Consider the following 22,048-nt stretch of genomic DNA (forward strand, 5'->3'; position numbering starts at 1 on the left):
CTAAGCAGCCCTGGGATTTTGTTTGTTTGTCATGTGGAGTACCTACAGGAAGACAAAGTGCATTTCTCTCTCTCGTTCTCTAATTCTTGATCTACTGACTCGGGGAGGCGTTACAAACCGCTGCTTTGAGTCGGTCTCCCGGCGCTGCTGTTTGCTCCGTGAGGGAGCCGCCGCAGCCAAACCGCGCGGCTCCCTTACGGAGCAAAAAAGAAGCTCCAAAATGGAGCTTCTTCTGGCGCACGCTCATGACGCCGCGAGGCGCCAATGGCACACTCGCAATGTCATTAGCGCTGCGCGACGTGCGGATGCACAGCGTGTGGAACGGCCGCCGCCATTTGTTACGGACGGAGTCCGTAACAGGAACAGGGGCGTCTGGAAGAGACACCCCTTTTTAAAACTGGGACGTCCTGAGGACATCCCAAGTGGCGGTTTGTAACCAGCCAAAGTTATACTAGACAATAGGTTTTGCAGGATTGTTGAAGAGTTTTCCTGTAAGTAATGAAAGACATCTTTACATGATGGGATATGACTGACCTAATCTATCAATTTTGCACTTAGCATGTTTGTTTAGCCTTCAGTCACTGGGACATAATTTACAAGCCTGACTGTTAAGGCATACATCTCTGAGGAAATCCCATTGTGTGTGGGAAAAAATGTAGGGAATACATATTCACTCAATGCCTGGTTTGACCCTGTCATTTTCTAAACCTAGACAATGCATAATCTACTGGTAAAACATTCATGCACTTGAATAAACAAACACACACTTTAAAAAAATGGTACTTTTCTTCTCCTGCAGAGGCAGCAAATTGCTGTCTTATTTTCTAGAAATATTTGAGGCCAAAATCTCAGGGCCTAACTATAACATGCTGCACAGTGAGTCACTTAAAACCATGCCATGCTCTCTCTCTTTAATTACAGGCACCACTGATGCTGAGGGCACATTTTTTTTAAGGGCTCAACTGCAGCATGTTAAAGATAGGGATTTTTAATTCAAATACAGTGAGCAACCAAAGGTTAAAACATACTTTCACAAGCTCCACAAAATAATCACTCTGGTACCTGTTATTAATTTTTTTTAAAAAAAAATGATTTCAAGTAACACAATTGGCATCTGATGCCCTTAGTCCCTCATTGTTCCTTCCAGAAGAGTTCCACTGTCTGAATATAATCCCAACATTTAGACAAAAACCATTTATTTAAAGCATTGGACCATCACAGTAAATATACCCCTGATGTCACACAGTCCACAGGAAATAAAACCACTTTAAAACGCAATGTGAAAATTAATCTATATGTATGAATTAGGATTTCAAAGCAAATGAACATATAGATAAGTATACAATTATGTACAATTTCATGCCTTTGGCGAGATCTTTTCAGAAATCCCTGCTCCGTAAACCACAAGTGCACAGATATCCTTACCTAGTTTTTTTTAAAGTGTTATTATTAACCACATACTTTTCTAAAACTCACACTTTTTCAAAGCCCAACTTTTTCAGAAGTTCAACATTGCTAACCCAACTTCCAATGGTCCTCTACTAACTGCAAAGGTATGGTCTTTTAACAGTTGTTAGATAAGACTAGAGGTTTGAAAATATTCCACTACAAACCTGCAGAGTCAGCCCTTCAATTCAAGTGGTTACAGATGATTTGGAAGAGCAAAAGTCTGTGAATATTAACAAGCCACAAAAGTTTCAGATGCATGGAGTGATTTGGCAGAAAGGGAGCATACCACATGCTCTTAATTTACTTTAGATACTTATTATGTTCCTCCTTCTCTTTAGAAGAAAAGATGGCATGCTTAGAAACCATTACACTGTCACTGGAAAAAGTGGATGCGAAGAAACAAGACATACTTATGTCCTGAAAAATACTTATCAAAATGTTTAATTGTAGAAGCATGCACATTGTACACCGCAGAGAACTGAACAGCCTGATCCTATAAATGTTTACATCCAGAAAAAAGTCCCACCAAATTCAAATGGGACATTAAGCAACAATTCATACCATTCAATTGGAAATCATATCACTTTGGCAATATGGGACGGACTTTGAAGGAAACATGCATGGAACCAGAGATCAACTCTGGGTTGGTTCTCACTGAGGTTGCTGCCCGTTATGAAGGACAATATGGAGCCCCCACCCCATTCAATGTAAAGAAACTGACTTGACTGCCAACAGGGCAATGGGGTAAGAATCTTCACTACACCTGAAGGTAGGAGACCAGTTTAGGGGTGAGGGATGTCCTCCAAGAGACAATGTCTGGGAGGTTCAGGAACAATAGACTGCTGCCACAATTATCCATCCACCTACTGGTCATGTTCATCTCATGAAGTGGTTTCCTCCCTTTGTCAAAGGCTTGTCCTGCTGGACTATGTCGTTTTGCACTGCAAACATGGGATAGCTCCCATGATGAAATGATCCACAGCACTATATGGAGAAAACCACTGGGAGTTGGTTCCATAACCCCCTGTAGATACCAAAAGACGTTTAATGTTCAAGTCCCATTAAATACAATGGCATAGTGAAATGGTGTCAATTATATATAATGGAAAAACCAAGGTTTCTTTATATATTTTTCGAATATTTTCAAGCCATGAGTGGTTGAATCCATGGATAAAGAATCTGTGGATACAGAGGGCCAACTGTACATAACACTTCTCCCTGTCACCCTAGTTAGCTATGTGCTATCCCCCCTCACCTGAATGAAGAAGCATTCAGTCACAAGAAGAGAAGAGTCTGTAATGGTACAGTCCAGACACAGGTGAACCACCTTTGTGATAACTACACCTCTGAGGAAGGAGCACTTCACAATGTAGGTTGTGCTTTTTCTACACTTTAAAGAAACACTCTTCCCATTCTTTTTCATTCCTTCAAGTGCATTTTTTCTGCCTTTAGTAATTATTTACAAAGATGTCAAGTAGCCCTGTGATTTGGGGTTTGGCGCATACAATATAGTCTTCTAGTGTTTCAACACTGAAATTTAGGGTAAGCAGGTCCCAGCTAGTTGCTGTCATTGCACATGACTCCCTCCTGAAGTTCACAACTTCAAGAGAAACAAAGTTACTCAGGCATTTTCTTTACTACTGATAGTCCCTTGGCCAATGCCATTTTCAAAGTATTGGCTGGAAGAATCTGTGCTCCTGTTGAGAACTGTGGAGGGAATCCTGGAAGACCGGCGCTCCTGGTTTCTGTCCCTGAAAGAACAGCAGATCATGTGCCTCATAGTACTTGACATCTCATCGTCTTTGAAAGAGTAGATGATTGGATTCATGACAGAATTCAGCAGAGCCAGGAGAAGAAACCACCTTTTCACATTCTGAACCTCACAACGAGTGCAATTCAAGCCATCGAGAAGCAGAACAACAAGACCGGGGGTCCAACACACAACGAAGGCACCTGTGAAAGGGAGAAGAGAAAAATAAAATACAAAGATTGGGGTTATCTAAGTGCAGATTTTCAAAAAGCATTCTGTCTCACCTGAATATATATGGCTAAAATGTCAAAGAGCAGTAGTGCATCCACACAAAATATTGCTCACCAATAGAATATCATGGTGGCTGAGCTTTGTTACGACTTGAATTCTCTCCCTTTCTACACTTCGTTTGCATGAGAAATCATATCTGAGCATCACATTTTCCCATGGGCCCATGGACCCACAATAGCTAAGACAACACAGAGCCCCAGAGAGCATATTTCACTCACAAACCAGCTATTGGGTGAATGGGGGGGTCATTGCCTGCCAATAAAAATCCTCTCTCAAAAAATTTATTGAAAATGTATTAAGAAAAGAAGATAGAAAATTACCTTAACGAGATGAATTAAAGTTTTGGTTGGAGTATATGGATGGGAATGGCTCCGGGGGAGAGGTGCACTGAGGTGATATTTAGTATAAAATAAGTAAAGTGTTAAAGCATATATTTATATGAAGAAAGTGTAATAATTTGTATTGTAAAATTAAAAAATAATTTTAAAAATGAAAAATCCTCCCTTGAAATTTTCCTTTGTTCTCAAATGTCGAGCATTGCAGTAACTTAAAGCTTCTGATAAGCGCTGAGAAATACAATTTGGGCAAAGAAAAGAGGCAGGCAAAGTTAGTAAGGAAATGCAAGCACAGCAAATGATTTTCAGTGTCTCTTTCTCTGCAGTGCACCCAACCTGATCTGAAACCTCCAGTCCCAAAAACAGCCAGGAAAGGATCCAACCTCCCTTTGAGTTTCATCCTTCAAAACTCTCTGACAGTATTCGCAAAGCTACTTTTATGTTTAACCCCTTCTGTTCAGCGCCATTAAAAGCAACAAACAATGTTTTATTGATTGACTTATATGGCTTACATGTTACAAGAGATATAAATTCAAGCCAAGCATCATCACTATATACAATTCTAAGTAATCAGATGCTATTCTGAAAGGAGTTGCTAACTTGTTTTGTTTGGTTCAGGATACTTTCTCCATAATCCCTCCCCGTATTCTGAGGACAAACAGTGTGGTTTTTCCTCTTCTCAGTAGTTGCTGGAACTCTCCCTCACTCCATCATACAAACCCAGAGGAAGTTGCCCTCATTACCTTTTTTTTTTTTCAAAGTAGTGAAGATGACCCCCCCCCCCAAAAAAAAAAAAGACGAGGAAAGGGAGATAGGAGAAAGAGAGCAGCAAACCGTGGCCTAGCTAGGGTTGGACAATTGTGATCCTCCTGGTGGTACAACAGACCCTAGCTAGCATAGCCAATGGTGAAGGATTGTAACACTGGCAGTCTAAAATATGGTGGGCCAACCTTGCTCTTAATCCTTGTCTTAAATATAACACTGTACTAGAGAATGTGTGTTGTAATGATGGAACTTCCCTCCCCACTGCACCCATTTGTGACATCCCAGTACCTCCTTATGTGCTACAGCTGGCTGTGAAGCTATGGCATGGGGCTGACCCCAACTCTATGATTCTATGATTCACACTTCCAATACTGTATCAGAACTAGAGACACATCCTAGACTTTTCTGTGAAAAAGACTACAAGACAGAATGGTTACACTGGTCAGAATACATAAGTCACATCTCAGCAAGTTAGAAAAACTAACCCAGGAGTTTATTTCACCAGCTATGGTCCTTCCTGGAGATTGGAAACCTAGCCACAGTAGTTCATGGTAACCTCCCAATTAAACTATGGTAATGTGCCCTTTATGAGGCTGCCCTTGAAGAAGACTTGGAAGCTGCAGTTAGTCCAAAACACAGCATTTCAACTGCTGACTGGAGTATCATAGACAGTATGTAATGCCAATCTATTGAATGGCTGTCAATACATTTCCGGTTTATATTCAGAGCGGCATTTAAAGCCCTAAATGGCTTGGGACCTTGATACTTGAGTGCCTCTCCGCACATTTACCCACCTGAGGACTAAGATCTGCTGGGGGAGGGATTCTCCATGTTCCATCAGTGAGAGATACACTGTCGGGACTTGCAAGTGGCTTTCTCAGCTGTGGCATCCCAACTGTGGAATGTTCTCCTCTTGGAGATCTGACTGGCACCAACATTCATGTTGTTTAGGTGCCTGCCAGGTTAAAATCTGGCTATGTTTAAAAACCGGTTTTTAACACAATATATTGTTTACAGTGAGCCCTTGGTAATAGTTTGGTTCCAGACCACCACCACCCTGTGGATACCAAAATTCGTGAATGTTCAAGTCCAGTTAAATACAATGTGGTAGTAAAATGGTGTCCCTTATATAAAATGGCAAAATCAAGGTTTGCTGTTTGGAATTTATATGGAGTTTATCAGACAAGGGAAATTGGAATTATAATCCAATGGCAATCCAAATGCAATCATGGGGTTTCACGTTATTGCATGATAGACTACCACATGCAATTTCGGGCAATGGCAACCTATTTTCGGGCAATGGGAAGTCAGTTCGAACACAATTCGAATTCACATAAATTCACTGAATTAGCGAATTCATGTGAATGCATTCTGGCCCCACTTCCTTTTCATTCGAAATTAAGAGAAATTCCTCCCATGTGATAAACTCCCTCATCTTTTAAATAGAAGCAAGCAGTAGATGTTCAAACTGTGGATGAAACATCAATGGATATGGTGGGCTGACTATAATATGATTTCCGCTTATCTAACCTATCTTACAACATTTAAAAAGACAACAGCCAGAAAACACAATAAATACTTTTTTAAAAAAACAGCCGAATTGTACCACCCTCCTATGCCAACACTGCCAGTTTGTCATTCTGTGCAAAAGAGGGGAGAGAGAACCTACTTGCAACCAGCATATGCTTAGCTCAAGCCACAATTGCTGCCTAGTTTACAAAAATAGAAAAATTATAGCTTTGTACAGAAGGCCATCTATATAAGATGCACAGAGGAAGTGCTGCTTGCTCTCTCCAAAGCTTACATTCTGAAACCTGTGCTTTCCCCCTCCCCCCTAAAGTCTGCAAATAAATATTTCAACAAATAAACCTGTAGCAAGGAGGAAACATTCTTGTGATGGGCTGCATATCCCTTGACCAGACCAGATTTAAAGATAAATGATCTAAGCATGTCCTAGAGGTTAATTTTCCACTTAAGAACATAACCCTTGCTCAACCAGACCAAAGGCCTAGTTAGTGCGGCATTCTGTCACACTCCATCTAACCTATGAGCAAAATGGGAAAGCGGAGGAGAAATATAATGATATGCTGAAGCCATCCACAACTGAACAGTTTCAGGATAGTGAGCTTAGTCCCAAGGCATCCTCCTCCTCCTGCACCATTATATATAGCTTCAGTATGTCACTATATGTATTCTTATTAAAAATAAAAAAGTTCAAGTACATTTTACAGTACTCCTGTGCTAATGGTGTACTCATGCTTGATTTTCCTAAGATTAAAATGATTTATCTTGCATTCAGAAGCACATGAGACAATGGTCCTGCCATATCACAAACATTATAGTACCAGGGGCCCTTTCACAGTACACAGTTATAGCACTATGATTCACTTTATCTGCTGTGGCTATATCCTAAGGAATCCTGGGAACTGCACTTTAGGGAAAGGTACTTAAAATTCTCTGCCAGAGAACTTTAGTGCAGTGGTTCCCCAATTTTGGTCCTCCAAATGTTTTGAACTTCAGCTGCCAGAATCCCTGAGTGCTGGCCAAGTTGGCTAGGGCTTCTGGGAGTGGAACTCCAAAACACCTGGAGGACCAAAGTTTTGGGAATTGCTATCCCCAGGATTGTGGTTTGGTAAGGCATTATAGGATACAGCCATAGCAGTTAATGTCTCTGATTGTTGGCTAATGAACGGATTGTAATTTTTAGAGAATAGGAATTCTTGGTAAATTCAGTGTTAGTATTTTATTGTTGTATTGATTGTAAATTGTACTAAGTGTCGATCCGTGGGAGAGGCAGGAGGTATAAATAAACTACATATATTATTATTAATGTAGAATCATAGTGCTATAATTGTGCAGAATAAAAAGATCATAGTAATTACATGGCAGTTGAAGGATTGGGAACTGTGCCCTTAGTGGTTCAGAAACCAAGGAAGTGGCCTTATACCTAGCTTTGGCCGGCAGCAGTTCCCATCTGCTTGGACAAACAAAGCCCTTGTCCATCATAGCTGTCTGATCCTTTCAACAGAAAAATTCAGGTAATGAATCCAGGATTAAGGACTAGCCATTCTGTCTTCCAATGTTTGCCACTACTGTGTCTTCCACAGGATCCACCTTGCATGGCAGTTGCCTCAATCTGCCCAATGGTAGGGTCAGCCACTTTGGGACCTTCTATGAGACAAACATGTGCTCTGTCATAGCTACAGTCCAGCCCCAACAGGATTTTCTCTGTGGATCAAACAGTGGGGCAGGATGCTGGGGGGGGGGGTGCAAGAGCTGTTCAACTTTGAGGCTCTGATTCGCCCTTTTCCTCTTCTCAAATGTTTAATGTGTAAAATAGCAATGTGTGCACACGGCTATGCTGCCCATTCGGGACAACAGAATTTCAGGTGAAGTCCCATTGTCCCTAATGGCAGTGAAGCAGTGTGCACGTGCCACCACTGGGCACATCAGGGCTGTCCCAAATGGCAGCATGGCCATGTGCACATGCAGCTGTTGGGGACAATCCAGGCTTGCTGTTTGCAGCTGCTCATATCTGCAGATGGCAAGTCCACAGATACCGAGGTCCCACTGTAAACATAAACATGTGAATTAAAATATGCATACTAAATAAGTAAAATATTTTTATTCATAAACTACATTGAGTGGGGGGGCACAATACCCACATGTACATTTAAAGGAAGGTCTCAAGGCAAAAAGCTTGAGTACCATTGCTGTAGCATATCTCACTTTCACTTGCATACAAAAATTCCACCTTTCCCAACAGCCAGCAAGCTTTTCAGATCCAAAAATTAGTTCCCGTATTCAATATATTCAATCACTAGTTAAAACTTTTTAAGCAGGCACTCTGCTCCTTTGCACAACACCCAACCATCTATGTGAGCTATGTAAATTCATAGAGGGAGTGAGTGAGGGGAGGCTTTCAAAAGTTCACATATAGGCATGTTAGGACAGACCTGCCAAGCACTCTTCAGGTTAGCAAACTGAAGTCAAGTGCTGGCTTGCCTGGAATGTCATATCCTTTCTTTTCAAAAGTCTCTGTGGTTTTTTTTTTTTTTTTGGCTAGGAGGCTCCTCTAGCTGTAATTTGCATGCAGAATTGAAGAAACACCTTGCTCAATTAGACAAAAAACTTAACACAGCCTGGTGAAATTACATTTTTGTGTACAGCTCCCAGAATGCCCCAGTCAGTACAGTGGCATCACTAGGTTGGCATCCCCCAGTGCAGTAACTCATGGTGGCACCCCTCCCATTGACCTCTTCCCACACCATACTGTACAGAATCCTTAGCAATAATTCTTGTACTAATGTTACTCACAAATAGTAATTCCCATATATCTCTGTACATAATGGGAATAGTTGTGATATAAACAACTAGCAAAATGCAATTTACACCTTTAAATTACATTATTGTACACACACAGCCTAAATATATTTATGTATGGTGTGGTTAAAGTGAAAATTTTGTAAGATATGTTTTTTTAAAGAAAACAAAGAAAATTTTAACATTTAAAAATTTTAATTTTGATTTTTAAAAAATGCTCTCCTTCGTCCTCCCACTGAGCCTTTCCTCACTCTCTCCAGCATTTTAAAGGGATGCAGACAAATGCTACAGCTTGTTTATGGCAAAATATGGATGTTTGGCGAACAGTAGTGTCACCCTCCCAGCTCAGGGTGTCACCTAGTGCAGCCTACACCCCCAGAGACACACCTGAATCAGTAACTCAGTTGAACTCCGTCTTTAATTTTTTAAGAGAAAAAATAGCAAAGATGTATAGAAACTCCTTTAACAAGTCAGACATGAAGGTCAGGCTTCTGTATATGTGGGCCAGAATTCTACTGATGTGATACATGCAAATATGTTCTCGTACAAATGTGAGTGTACTTTTCATGTTATGCAATTTCTATAGCTCACAGCTATAGAAATGTAGTTTTGCAAATATAATCATTGTACTTATCATTTTGCTTTCTTGGCCTGTTGTGATTATTTGGCAATGTCTTTAATTGACCACTTTATTCAGTGGAATTTCAACAACAGCCTGAACAATTTGATTGCCATTGAGCATTCCATGTTGTGCAATGGAGACAATACAGAGATAAAAAAGAAAATTGACAGATGTGCCAGCTGATATCTTGTTCAGTAATTACCTTGCTATGAATACCAGGTGCTGAGGGCTATATTTCAGAGGAAGGAACTGGCAAAACCACCGCTTGAGTATTTCTTGTCTATGAAATACATGGGATTGCCATAGGTCAACAGGCAACTTGGAGACACGCATGCACACGCATGCACACACATGCACTTGTGGGTGCACATGCACACATTTCTGCCTTTATTGCTGTTATCTGTTTTTAAGTCATTTCTGCATTACCGTGATCGTAATCATAAAATTCATTTCTGAGATTTGGAGTGAAGTCTAGACTGGTTTGAGATACACAGGCTTTCCTTTTTGAAACTCAGATTCTTCTGCCTTTCAGACTTTTTAGCAATCTCCCTAATCATAGAATCATAGAATTTGGAGAGACCTCAAGGGTTATCAAGTCCAACCCCCTGCCATGCAGGAAAACATTACCACCACCACCACCCAGGGCAAACCTATCACAGGGTTTCCTGAGAGTAAGTGAATTGCCCAAGTCAGCCAGCACATTTTCATGGCTGACAGGGGAATCAAACCCTGTTGTTCAGAGTCCAGCAGCACTCAAACCACTTTTATGGTCACTGTGCATGAAATGACCAGAAATCCCCTGCAACTCTACCATTCCAAATGCACAGCCTCCATCCTGACAGAGCAAAAGAGTTGGGAACGAATGGAGATGTTCCAGTTCTCTTCCTGTAGCTGAATGCAATCAACAGGCATCTGTGATGAACAGGTACGTTTTGAGGTAGGTTTTGTCTCTATGGCTACATCTCCAATGCAGGATCTCAGCCATCAGATGCAAATGTCATCATTAACAATAAAAATCGCATAGCACATATCTACATGGGTGTTGGTTTATGCTACCAAATTGCACATTAGGATCTTGGTCTAACCATCCACTGAACTATGAAGGTTAAACAAAACTTCCCAATATGATTATGCCACTTCTGTCACAAAATATTCAGGGAAAGAATGCCAATTTCTATAAAGGCAAAAAGGTACTACAAACAACACAAGAGGGAGGTATCAGCTCAGAAAAACCTTAAAGTTGGAGAACAAAAAAGCTTTTGCTTCCACTCACTCCATGAAGTACCCTTTCAAATACTGGCCAATGAGGATCACATCAATTACTATAGAAAAGTGTTTACAGGGAGAGTGGGCATGAAAAGATGTACGACAAATATGAAATGGAGTATCCTGGTATGTCTAACTATCTAGCATCCTGAAATGGGAGCACTCCACATTACAGTTTTGTTGCACACATGTATATTATTGATAACATTTTACGGACTTCTTAAGCTACTACAAGTTGCAGTGATTTTCATAAGCCAAAAATAAATGTGTATGAAGATGTAATTCATTTTTCTCCTTTTCCAGAGTGATATGGCCATGTTGGTCTGATGCAGAAAAACACCAAAGACTCCCGCAAAAAACTAATAAATTCATTTCACTGCTTACAATAGCCCTTCCAGTGCAATGGATACATTACATCATGCATCTGTTGAAATATCCTCTAGACCCAAAAGCTTATGCCAAAATAAATCTGCTTTCAAACTTCTAGGATGGCAAAAGCTGGGACTCATGACAGGAGCTCACCCCATCATACGGCATTTGGACCTCAAAACATTACAGATTACATCAACAGAACTGAGCATGGGTAGTTGTTATCCAAGGTTATCTAATTTTCTCCACTATCTCCTACCTTGGTCAGGCATATGTACTGTATATACTCATGTATAAGTCTAGACATTTAGGTCAAAAATCTGACCCAAAAAACATGAGCTGACTTATCCACGGGTCAGTGTAAGTACTGTATCTTAACTCTTATTTAAAAGAAGAAACCATCTATTGATGAAAAGCAAGAGTATAATATGTGAGGCACTGACCCCCTCTGCTCTTTCATCCATCCAGTCTTAAGAGTAAGCACAAAGAGTTATGTCTGCTGGAATTTTGTAAGTTCTTTGACATTGTTTGGCTTTGCTTCATCCTTTAGATCCTTTGCTGTATACCTCTAAATTTTACCTTTGACTTATCCACAGTTCATAACAAAATCCATAATTTTGCCCCAAAACTTGCTTCGACTTATACATGAGGTCGACATATAGTCGAGTATATACAGGTATCTGTCATCTGTCCAAGGAGATTAGAAAACATGATAATTTCCACTGATGTAAATATAATTTCTATAAAAGGTAACAAAACACAGCAAACATTCCTCTAGATATCAGTCTTCCAATGGAACATAAAGTACATAATGATCAACATTTCTGGCTTGTTTTCTTGGAAATCAGGAAGGTAACCTGGACCGAATTCTTGCACAAGCTAAAGAGAAACATTCACCAACCAGGCAATATACAGTAAATCAATCAATGGCTGACAAGAAGAAAACAAATCATTTAAAACAGAAAGGTGGGCATTGGATCTCTTGGGATAAATGGAACGCATTGTGACTTTTCAGGCACTAAAATGCGTAGATCCAGAGAGTGGAAAGAGTCATTTAAGAAACTCATCTAGATGGTAATCTCCCAACATAATAGAAGAAGGAATTAGAAACATCTGAGTAGCAATCGGGATGACGTCTAACCTGAAAGAAAATGCTGCTGCTCTCCTAAACAAGTTATTAGAGTGTAAATTGTTTCAAATCTTACCCAGTTTTACCAAAGTTATTAGAAATACTTTGTGTTCACCATTAGCTGAATAAAGTATTTCTCATACATCATCTCAGCCCTTCTTTTCCCACCAAAAGGCTATGAAGCACACATGAAAGAAACAGTAGATTATGAGCATTGGGGATTTACCTGGAGGCATTTTGCAATTCTTGTTAGTACTGCTTATTTGATCAAGGGTGTGCTTATCAGGTAGTCATTCTACTTGTTCTTTGACAAGTATTTTAAAACTAAGTAATAAAAACCAACTGTCCCTACATGAAATGAAGTTTTCAGAAATAGAATTGAAACCACTTTCTCCTAACAGACAAGCCTCCTGTTTGTTTAATGACTGCAGAAATCCAACTGAAGTTTTCTATATCACTGTGTATGCATGAAAATATATTCACCTATTGTCACACAGTTTAAACAACACTGCTGAAGAAAATAGGCCTGTTTAGAGTCTTGGTGCTTGTAGTACAACTAATTTTTTTTAATAACTCAAGTAATCCCAACTAAAGTTAGACCCACTAAATCAATGACATTTACATAAATATTAAGTCACCATTTAACAATTGATTCAGTCAGTCTACTTTAGTTTAGCAACTGGATCTGGGCCACTGGTCTGTGCAGAGAAAGGCTGGCTCAGATCTATAACTCTCACTTTTAAGTGACAGAGGTCCAAACCACACTGCAGAAATAATCCTGTTTGAGACTGCTTTAATTGCCCTGGCTCAGTGGTAAAGAATCCTGGGTTTATTGTGGCACCAGAACTCTCTAATAGATTTGGTTCTCAGAATTCCCTAGCATTGAGCCAGGGCAGTTAAAGTGGTCTCAAACCGGATTATTTCTGGAATGTGTTTGGACCAGAGTCAAAAGGATGAAATCTACAGTACAACAGATTTGATAGAAGATTCGATTCATTGGTTTTGCAACTATTTGCAGTTACCCAGGTGATCCGATGGCAGCTCATAGTGAGGCAAGTAGCGGGGACGACAATTGTGCCGAAAAAGAAGCAATTACAAAGGGATAATGAAAAGATCCACTTTCATAGTGGGAACGATGGATCTTTTGGAATCGATTTACCAACCTAGGGTGAAGGCAAATAGGAAACCATTTTAAATAGAAATGGGAATGAGCCCCGGGTCTCTTTAAGAGTCTCGCTTACAGGGCTGTCCTAAAGCCAACCTAACAGCACATCACATCAAAAACATCTACATCTGTTTGTCACAGTGCCTCTTAGCATGACATACATTTAACTCATGTACTATGATAGTTCAGTGTTACCAAATATAATTTCCCACTTGCTGGGTATTCTGAAAATTGTGTCCTAAAAGTCCTTCTCTTTTACATGCCAGAAATGTGGTATTTTATTTGGGTTCTCTCAACAACAAAGGAAACAAAAATACTCCTCACTCTTATTCCAGCTAACCACTGAAGTAGAGTTCTAGAACTAAAAAGCTTTAAATCAAGTCTTTGTATTATAGATTGGGGCAGGGAGGCATAGCTTTTTTTTCAGCTATGGGCTATATTGCCTGTTTGGAAAACCATAGTTTTTCATGCCATTACTAAGTAGATGCCATAAATTTGCTTAATTTAAGCAAGCAACACTTCCTCTTGGACTATACTGGTACTGGCATCCTGTGGTGTTATTGCCTAGCATGCCCCAACAGGCAAGAATAACAAGGAAAAGAAATGTAAAACCACCTAGAGAAAAAATGGGGGAGGTTTGGAAGGATTTTAAACTCCCAAGATACACTCAGTTGTTTTCTTTTATCTAACAGATCCTGACAAGTTAGGAACATTTGAAACTGCTGTGTACCAAATTAAAACAATGATCCAGCACTCACTGCATGCATCGTTTATACATGTGACATATGTCCTGCCATGCTGATGCATTTCTTTAGTTTTCAAAACTGGTGGAGGGGCAGAAATGGAGCCCAGAGTCTTATTTGTACAACCATGTGCTTTGTTTCTCAGGCACAATTTTCCATATGCTAAATAAAATCAGACTGTGGTAGATTATTGTTACTACAACAGGTTTGGAGCTTAGTGAAACAATGACTGTGGATCACAATGGAAACATTACTTTCTAGATAACTAGATGCCTATTTCACTGTGCCAGGACTAGTAGGTGCATTTTTTCTTCTGATTTCCCCTCTGTTTAAATTTTGCCAGAGCATGTTCAGTTGTCAAGGGGGTGAAGAAACAGTATCCTTGGGCATAGCACTGGGCAGATAAACTTGCTTCATCTGCAGACTTTTGCTGGGAAAACAGAGGCAGCCTCTGTATTTCTGCTATCTCAGAACTGTTACAATAGCAATAGGAATCATGTCTCACATGGCAGAGCAATGCCTTCTTTGTTATCTCCAATCAAGAAGGCAGTACTGCAAAGCACAGTACTTGGCAGATTCAAAATTATGAAAGAAGCTATTCAGTGTCTAACAGGCAGCCACAAGACTTTCACACCGACCTTCACTGTGCTTGCTATTTATGAACACCAACTCATTTTCTCATGCCCAAGGATTTTCTCTATTCTAGAACATTAAAAAACAAAAAAGTCAATGCACTGTATCACTATATACTCCCATTCAACTGGCAATGTAAGCCTGACACTGAATTTGTGGAAAGATGTCCTGTATAAGGCATCCTTCCACCATGAGGCTGGATCACCTGCAATTTTGACAAAGGGCATACAAGCAGTAACTGAACACTAGGTACAGAGCAATATAAGGACTATGGTTGCAATCCTATATGTCATGGGAGGCAACCTCGAGGTGCCAGACCTTATCCAGCCCTAGGAAATTTCCTGCCCAGTCTGAGGAAGAATCTCTTCCAGTCCCAACCACTATGCATCACATGCCCTCCTCACTTGGGTGAGTGAGCAATGCATAGAGGAATCCCACTCTTATTTCTGATAAATGGTTGAAGAGATTCCCAGCTTCACTTTGCTTCTTCCACTTGCACTTCCTAAACAGGAAACAAAGCCAACACCTGACAAGATTTGTATTGCTCACAGATTGCTCCTTGAAGCATAAAGCTCAGCTGGGGCTCCATCTTTCCCAGCAGGGAATTCTATAAATCAAGTAGTGCATTATGAGCCACAAAGTTCAGTGAGGACTTTGTCAGCATCTTCTTCAACAGGAAAAGGCACTGCATGCATGAGATAGATTATCTCCTCAGAGAGCTGGCCGGCAGCTACTGGCATCAGAAGGGATGTCCCCACCCCTAATATTATCTGGCCATCTGAAGGCTATTAAGAGTAAAGTGAGAATCCAGTCACACATGCCATAATCCCTTACTACAGTTTACCTGGGTATAATTGCCACTGAACTGTGTGTGACTTACTCATGCATAGGACTGATTTATAAAGAGAAATGGAGGGAAAGCTTCAGGAGGAGTATGAATGAAAGATGGACAGTTTCATAAATATTCAGAGACTAATCCTAAAGCCAGTAACCACCGTTTTTTGTGGGTTTTTCGGGCTATGTGGCCATGTTCTAGAAGAGTTTCTTCCTGATGTTTCGCCAGCATCTGTGGCTGGCATCTTCAGAGAATGCTTGCCTGATTTGCATGTGTATTGTTCTGTTGCTGATGGCAGGCCTCAGGCTGGGAGGCTAATGCAAAAGAGGATTAGTGTCTGTTAATTGGTGATCATTATCTGCTGGGAAAGCCCCTGACTCTGAGTGGTTTCCCATCTGCATTTGCTGAGACCTCATTTTGCTATTCTTCAGGACTGGTAGCCAAATTTTATTCATTTTAAGGGTTTCTTCTTTCCGGTTGAAATTATCCAGATGTTTATGGATTTCAATGACTTCCCTGTGCATCCTGGCATGGTAGTGGTTGGCATGGTAAAGAATTTCAGTGTTTTCAAACAGTATTTTATGCTCAGCATGGTTTGTGGCATGTTCTGCTACTGCTGATTTTTCTGGCTGGCCCAATCTGCAGTGTCTCTCGTGTTCCTTGATTCTTGTTTGCACACTGCGTTTGGTGGTTCTTTGTAAACAAGAGTGGGGAGAAGAAGAAAAGGTACTACAGTTTCACTTGTATTTATCAGTATTCAGATAAAATTGTACAGATGCAAGGGTTTAAGGAAATCCTCAAACCACACCCTCTTATTCCCCAATTTTAATCAAATCTTGTGTTGGTGTTTAATGTACAGCCTTCTAAAAACAAGAGAGAAGCTTCACAAAAGGAAATGTGGACAATCCCCTTTTAAGGTGAGTGTGGAGCTCATTCCGGTATTTTAATCAGGCAAGTAGTACATAAAAGTTACTAGCCCACAGAAATGTTTATCACTCCATTCCAGCCCACCCAGCCCAGCCCATCTTTACTCAAATATTATTTGCTGATGACATTATGGATAGAATTCATAAACTTCCCTCCAGCTAACAAAACCTTATCTGCTTAAAGACAATTCTTACCACAACCACTATGATCTGGCTATCCAGGCTATAACCTCAATTTTTCTGTCATGTGACAGCTATTTCCATAAGTGGCTTACTGCTTCTTGAGAGTATGTGTCTGGTGCTTTCCTTTTCTTACGAAATTTGTTTTTAGTGCCAATGCTGTTGTGGCATGAGAGTATAACCATATTTTGCTGTTATTTCTGGTCCCCATGTGCCAAACCAGTGTATCCCACACCTCTAAATAACTGCCACTGATTCACAGCAAACTAAGGATGGTAAGATGTGGAATAATGCATTATGAATACCAGAGTTCTCACAGAGAAAGGATGCACAAAGCAGAGTCTTGGATTACACATTTCCAGTTTGGCACCAAGCTGTAAATACAAATTTCTTTCAAGTGAATGCCTCCACTTTTTGTATAAAAAGGATTGACTAGAAAGGCACTTCATAGATTTCTTTATTTGATTTCCTTCCTGCACTTCTCCCAAATGGAACTCAAGGCAGCTTACAATATAAAGGAAGATCTAAATAAATTAAAACTTGTTGTAATTCACAAGCAACTACAAAGTTGCCATGCAAAGTCTTGTGATAGATCATTGTCTGTAAGCAGTCCTCCAAGAGTGCCACAAGTATAGCTGTGCATGCAAAGATGAACACAAGTAAAAAACAAATAGGTTCTACTAAGAACCATCTTTCTGGGATGCCCATCAGACGATATATCAGAAGATGACTGAGTGGGATCTAAGCATCAGAAAACAGTATAACAAACAGAAATGGGAATGTATTACCATAGAAGACACATCCAGCAGACACCATGTGTCTTAAGATGGATAGTGATACATGAGCCCAACTATGCATATCCTCTTACCTAACACCGCCATGACTGTCTTCATAAGCCTCATTGGAGTTCTCCTGCGGCTGATGGATCCACTAGTGTGTGGAGACAAAACGTTGGTTTTCCTCTGGACATACATGTAGATTCTTATGTACACCACCACCATGATGAAGAAAACTCCCAGGTTGGAGACTGTCCAAAATATCAAGTAACTCCTACTATAAATAGGAGCCAAGGAAGAGCAGGATGAAATGTCACAAAGACAGTTCCATCCCAATGTGGGCACCGCACCCATGAAAATAGCTATGGCCCAGATCAACAGAATAAAAAAAGTGACCCTCTTCTTTGTGAGGTTACTGTGAACCCTCATCCGCACAACAGACATGTGTCGCTCAACAGCAATGACTAACAAATTGGCCAGAGAAGCTGTCAGGCTGGTGTCCAGAAGTCCCTGGCGCAAAAACCACCTATTGACAGTTAATGTTTTAGAGACTGGGCCAGTGTTGAACATCAAGAACACGTAGGCAATGCCAGCAAAAAAGTCCGCAGCTGCTAGATTGGCTAACAAATAGTAGAAGGGGAAGTGAAATTTCTTGTTTTTGACCACAGCCGCAATGACCAGTGAATTTGAAAGGAAAATAAAGAGGCAAAAAAATGTCCCGAAGCATAAAACAATGACAAGAGATGTCCCTGACCATTCATCTGCTGTGGCTGCATTACTTCTATTATAAAAGAAGTCCATGCGTTTATCATAGTGGCATTCATTCATCCTGAAGTAGGGAATTGCATCCTGGGAGGGGAAAAAGATGAGAAACAAAAGTTAAAACATGGTGGTAGAATTCAAAGACACAGTTGTGCTAGTCTGGAAAATCAGTATTCAGAGGGATCTGGCAGCACCTTTGAGACTAACTGAAAGACAGAAGTTGGTAGCATGAGGCTTCATAGACTTAAGCCTACTTCCTCAAGTCTACAAAAGCTCATGCCACCAACTTCTATCTTTCAGTCTCAAGGTTGCTACAAGATCCCTTTGCATACCAAAGTTAAAACAAGTGGGTTTTAATTTTCTTCTTGTTTGCAATCGCCCTGAGGTGGACATCTACTCAAAGAAATAATATTAACATCAAACCCCATCAAAAAAAGTATGCAACTGTACCTGTTCCATGAAGCTGGCAACCTAAACCCCTTCATATACATGCAGTCTACTCCCATTACAGAATGCAAGCAGGTTTTAAGTGCAAAATTATGGACTTAACTGTGGATTTAATGTTAATATACCAGATTAAACCTTTATTTAACAGCATATAAGCAAGCTATGTACCTAACTCCACATTCAGGACTTTATCAAACAGGAAAAAATCTGGATTTAAACAGGCATTTTCCAGCGACAGTTACACAATCACAGCTAAGATTTTAACAGCATTGCGATTAGAGAAGACTTATCCCGGGATGAACCAGGAATGCTCCAGTGACAAATCATTCACAGGGAAATCTCGTTATTCCAGTTATTCCCAGGATAAGTCTTCTCTAATCGTGGTGTGTGTGAAGATCTTAACCGCAACCATGCAACTGTCCCTGGAAAATGCCTGTTTAAACTCCCGATTTTCCCCTGTGTGATAAAGTCCTCAGTTAAAAGAACTATGGCGTGTTCCAGACGCGCAAAAAGTATGTACTAGATACGAACTAGGGTTAGGAAAGTGCATCCTTTCCGGATGCCCTACCCCTAGAATGTACCTAGTACGTACAAAATGGTGGCGCCCATTCTACATGGGCGCCGCCATTGGGACGTCATGACCGCGCTGCCTCCAAACGGAGTGGCGTGGAAGTGACGTCCTGGCGCCGCGTTTGGACACCTGGGGCGCCCTTTCCACGGTGCTGGAAGGTACTCCAAAATGGAGCACCTTTCAGGTTTGTGTCGCTGGGCGCAGCCTTTACACGGCTGCGCCAGCGACACAAATGAGAAAGGGGTCAATTGGCCCCTTTCTCTTCGTCCCCGCCGCTGTTGGGTGTCCTTGGGGCATGAAACCCCAAGGACACCCCTTTCCAGGCTGCGGGGAAGCAGCCTTTTGCCGCTTCCCTGCAGCCTGGTAAGTGGCGGATTGGGGCCTCAGAGGCTGCCGCTGTGGCAGCTGAGGCCCCAATCTGGCGGGGAAAGGGGCGGGTACAGGCCGCCCTAAAATGACAGTCTGTAAACTGCCTAAGATGCCTTTTTGTGTAATAATTTTATAAGCAAACTTTAGAAATCAGTTTGAGTACAAAAACTGAATGAAAATTTTGACCTTTTAATTGCTAATGTCTGTCAGTCAAGAGGCAGTATCTGTTTTGATCAGCCAGGTGCCTAGCCAGTTCATTTCTATGTATGTATGCTTGTTTATTTGATGACACAGCAAGCATGCTCCATTAATTGATCTAAGCATATAGCTTCCTAAATTAAATATTTTAAACAGAGATATCCCCAGCTCATCACCATGTATGCTATATGCTGATGGTCAGACTAACTTTCTCAGAAAGTTAGTCTAACCATCTGAGTGTAGCTGAGAGTGTGACTTGTATGAGTTCCCATGGCCAAGCAGGGATTCTAAGCTTGGTCTCCAGTGTCATAGCCCAGTGCTCAAACCACAACACACTGGCTCCCCCCCCCCCCCCCCCCCCTAAACACCAAGAAGGACATAAGCACAACAGGGTGGAAACTCCATATGAAATACTACCTCTCTAGGTACCACAACACAGGAAGATACACAAGGATAAAGAGAGGCCATCACAAGACACATCACAAGCATCTCTTTAAAACTAGCTATGGAACACTTCCAAAGGATGTTACACATCCATGAGCTATCTGGAGAAGGATTGTCTACCAAGGTTGCTTAGCCTTTCAAGTTTAAACATATTTTAGAGTATATAAACTCATTTTAGGGTAAATATATCTCTTTTCCAATAATCTCTTTCTCTGCCTTCTCCTGTCCTTGTGTCTCTCCCCCTTTTCCCTTTTCTCCTAGGAAAACTGTTCCCACCACATGCAATAAACTTTGGGCGGGGAAGCTTCTCTTGGTATCAGAAGCTTCTTATTTAGAAAAGATTAATTGGCCTGCTGAGGGAAAGGGATTTGGGGACAACCATGGCATAGATAAGGTAGGTTTAAACCTTCCAGGTGATTTTAAACTATAAATTTTAAATTGGTATTTTTTTCATTTGGGTGATTTCAATGTGCAATGTTCATTTTAATCCCATGTTTATGTATTTTAATGTATGTGTTTAATGGTCAGTTATACATTGTATATTAATCTATGCTGTAACCTGCCTTGAGGAGAGGCAGGTAAGGAATAAAATCATCATCATCATCATCTTCCCAATTATAATTATTCTAAGTATCATCTCTACAAAGTAATGAAGCTTAGAATCCCCCCCCCCGCACTGTTGACTCATGTTCAACTTGTGGTCTACTTGAACTCCCACATCCCTTTCACACGTAGTCTCGTTTAGGCTGGTGTCCCCCATCCTATATCTGTGCATTTCATTTTTTCTACTTAAGAGCAGTACCTTACATTTCTCCATGTTGAATTTCATTTTCTTAGCTTAGGCCCAGCTTTCTAATCTATTCAGGTCATTTTGAATTTTGATCCTGTCCTCAGGGGTATTAGCTATTCCTCCTAATTTGGTGTCATCTGCAAATTTGATAAGTATGCCCCAATTTTGTCCTCCATGTCATTGATAAAGAATGTTGAATAGCACTGGGCCCAGAACAGAGCCCCGTGGGACCCCACTGGTCACTTCTCTCCAGGATGAAAAGGAGCCATTGTTGAGCACCCTTTGGCTTCGGCCAGTCAACTAATTACTAATCCATGTAACAGTTATTTTGTCTAGCCCACATTTTACAAGCTTGTTTGCAAGAATGTCATGGGAAACCTTGCTAAAGGCCTTACTGAAATCAAGATATACTATATCCATATCCTTCCCTTCATCTACCAAATGGGTAATTTTATAAAAAAAAGAGATTAGATTTGTCTGGCATGACTTGTTTCTGTGAAACTCATGTTGACTTTTTGTGATTATGGAATTGCCTTCTAGGTGTTCACAGACTCTCGGTATTTTACTTTGTAGTCTTGTTTGTTATGTTTATATTAGTTCTATATAATTTGCATGGCAAGCAATAACAAACAGTGTCCTGTGATAGAAGACTTATTTATATTCAAAAGTGCATGACGCAGAAGTCTCTGGGAATTCCTTGCTAACATACCCTCCAAAACTTCACAAATGAAAACAGAGTCGAGAAACAATACAGTGTGGCCAACATGGCCAAAGTTAGTAATGAGAAAGAACACACAACCCAGGAAAGACCGGAACAGTTTGCTTTTGCCTGAGCCTGCAGGGAAGAGCAACTCCTGATGAGTTCATGGATCATAGAATCATAGAATCATAGAGTTGGAAGAGACCACAA

At 40.7% G+C, this 22,048-nt stretch overlaps 1 protein-coding gene across 1 annotated transcript in view; it reads right to left on the reverse strand.

Moving 5' to 3' along the window:
• Positions 1 to 422: 422 nt before the first annotated feature.
• Positions 423 to 22,048, reverse strand: part of LPAR3 (lysophosphatidic acid receptor 3) — a 51,222-nt gene continuing 29,596 nt past the window's right edge. Inside the window, exons 2-3 of the mRNA XM_042465371.1 lie at positions 17,650 to 18,406; positions 423 to 3,402 (exon numbers count right to left, since the gene is read on the reverse strand). Of these exons, the coding sequence (XP_042321305.1) occupies positions 3,071 to 3,402; positions 17,650 to 18,385 (1,068 nt within the window). The 5' untranslated portion in view covers positions 18,386 to 18,406 and the 3' untranslated portion in view covers positions 423 to 3,070. The remainder of the gene's footprint in view (positions 3,403 to 17,649; positions 18,407 to 22,048) is intronic.

This window comes from Sceloporus undulatus, chromosome 4 (genome assembly GCF_019175285.1).
Source record: "Sceloporus undulatus isolate JIND9_A2432 ecotype Alabama chromosome 4, SceUnd_v1.1, whole genome shotgun sequence".
In the NCBI taxonomy this organism is placed as follows: Eukaryota; Metazoa; Chordata; class Lepidosauria; order Squamata; family Phrynosomatidae; genus Sceloporus; species Sceloporus undulatus.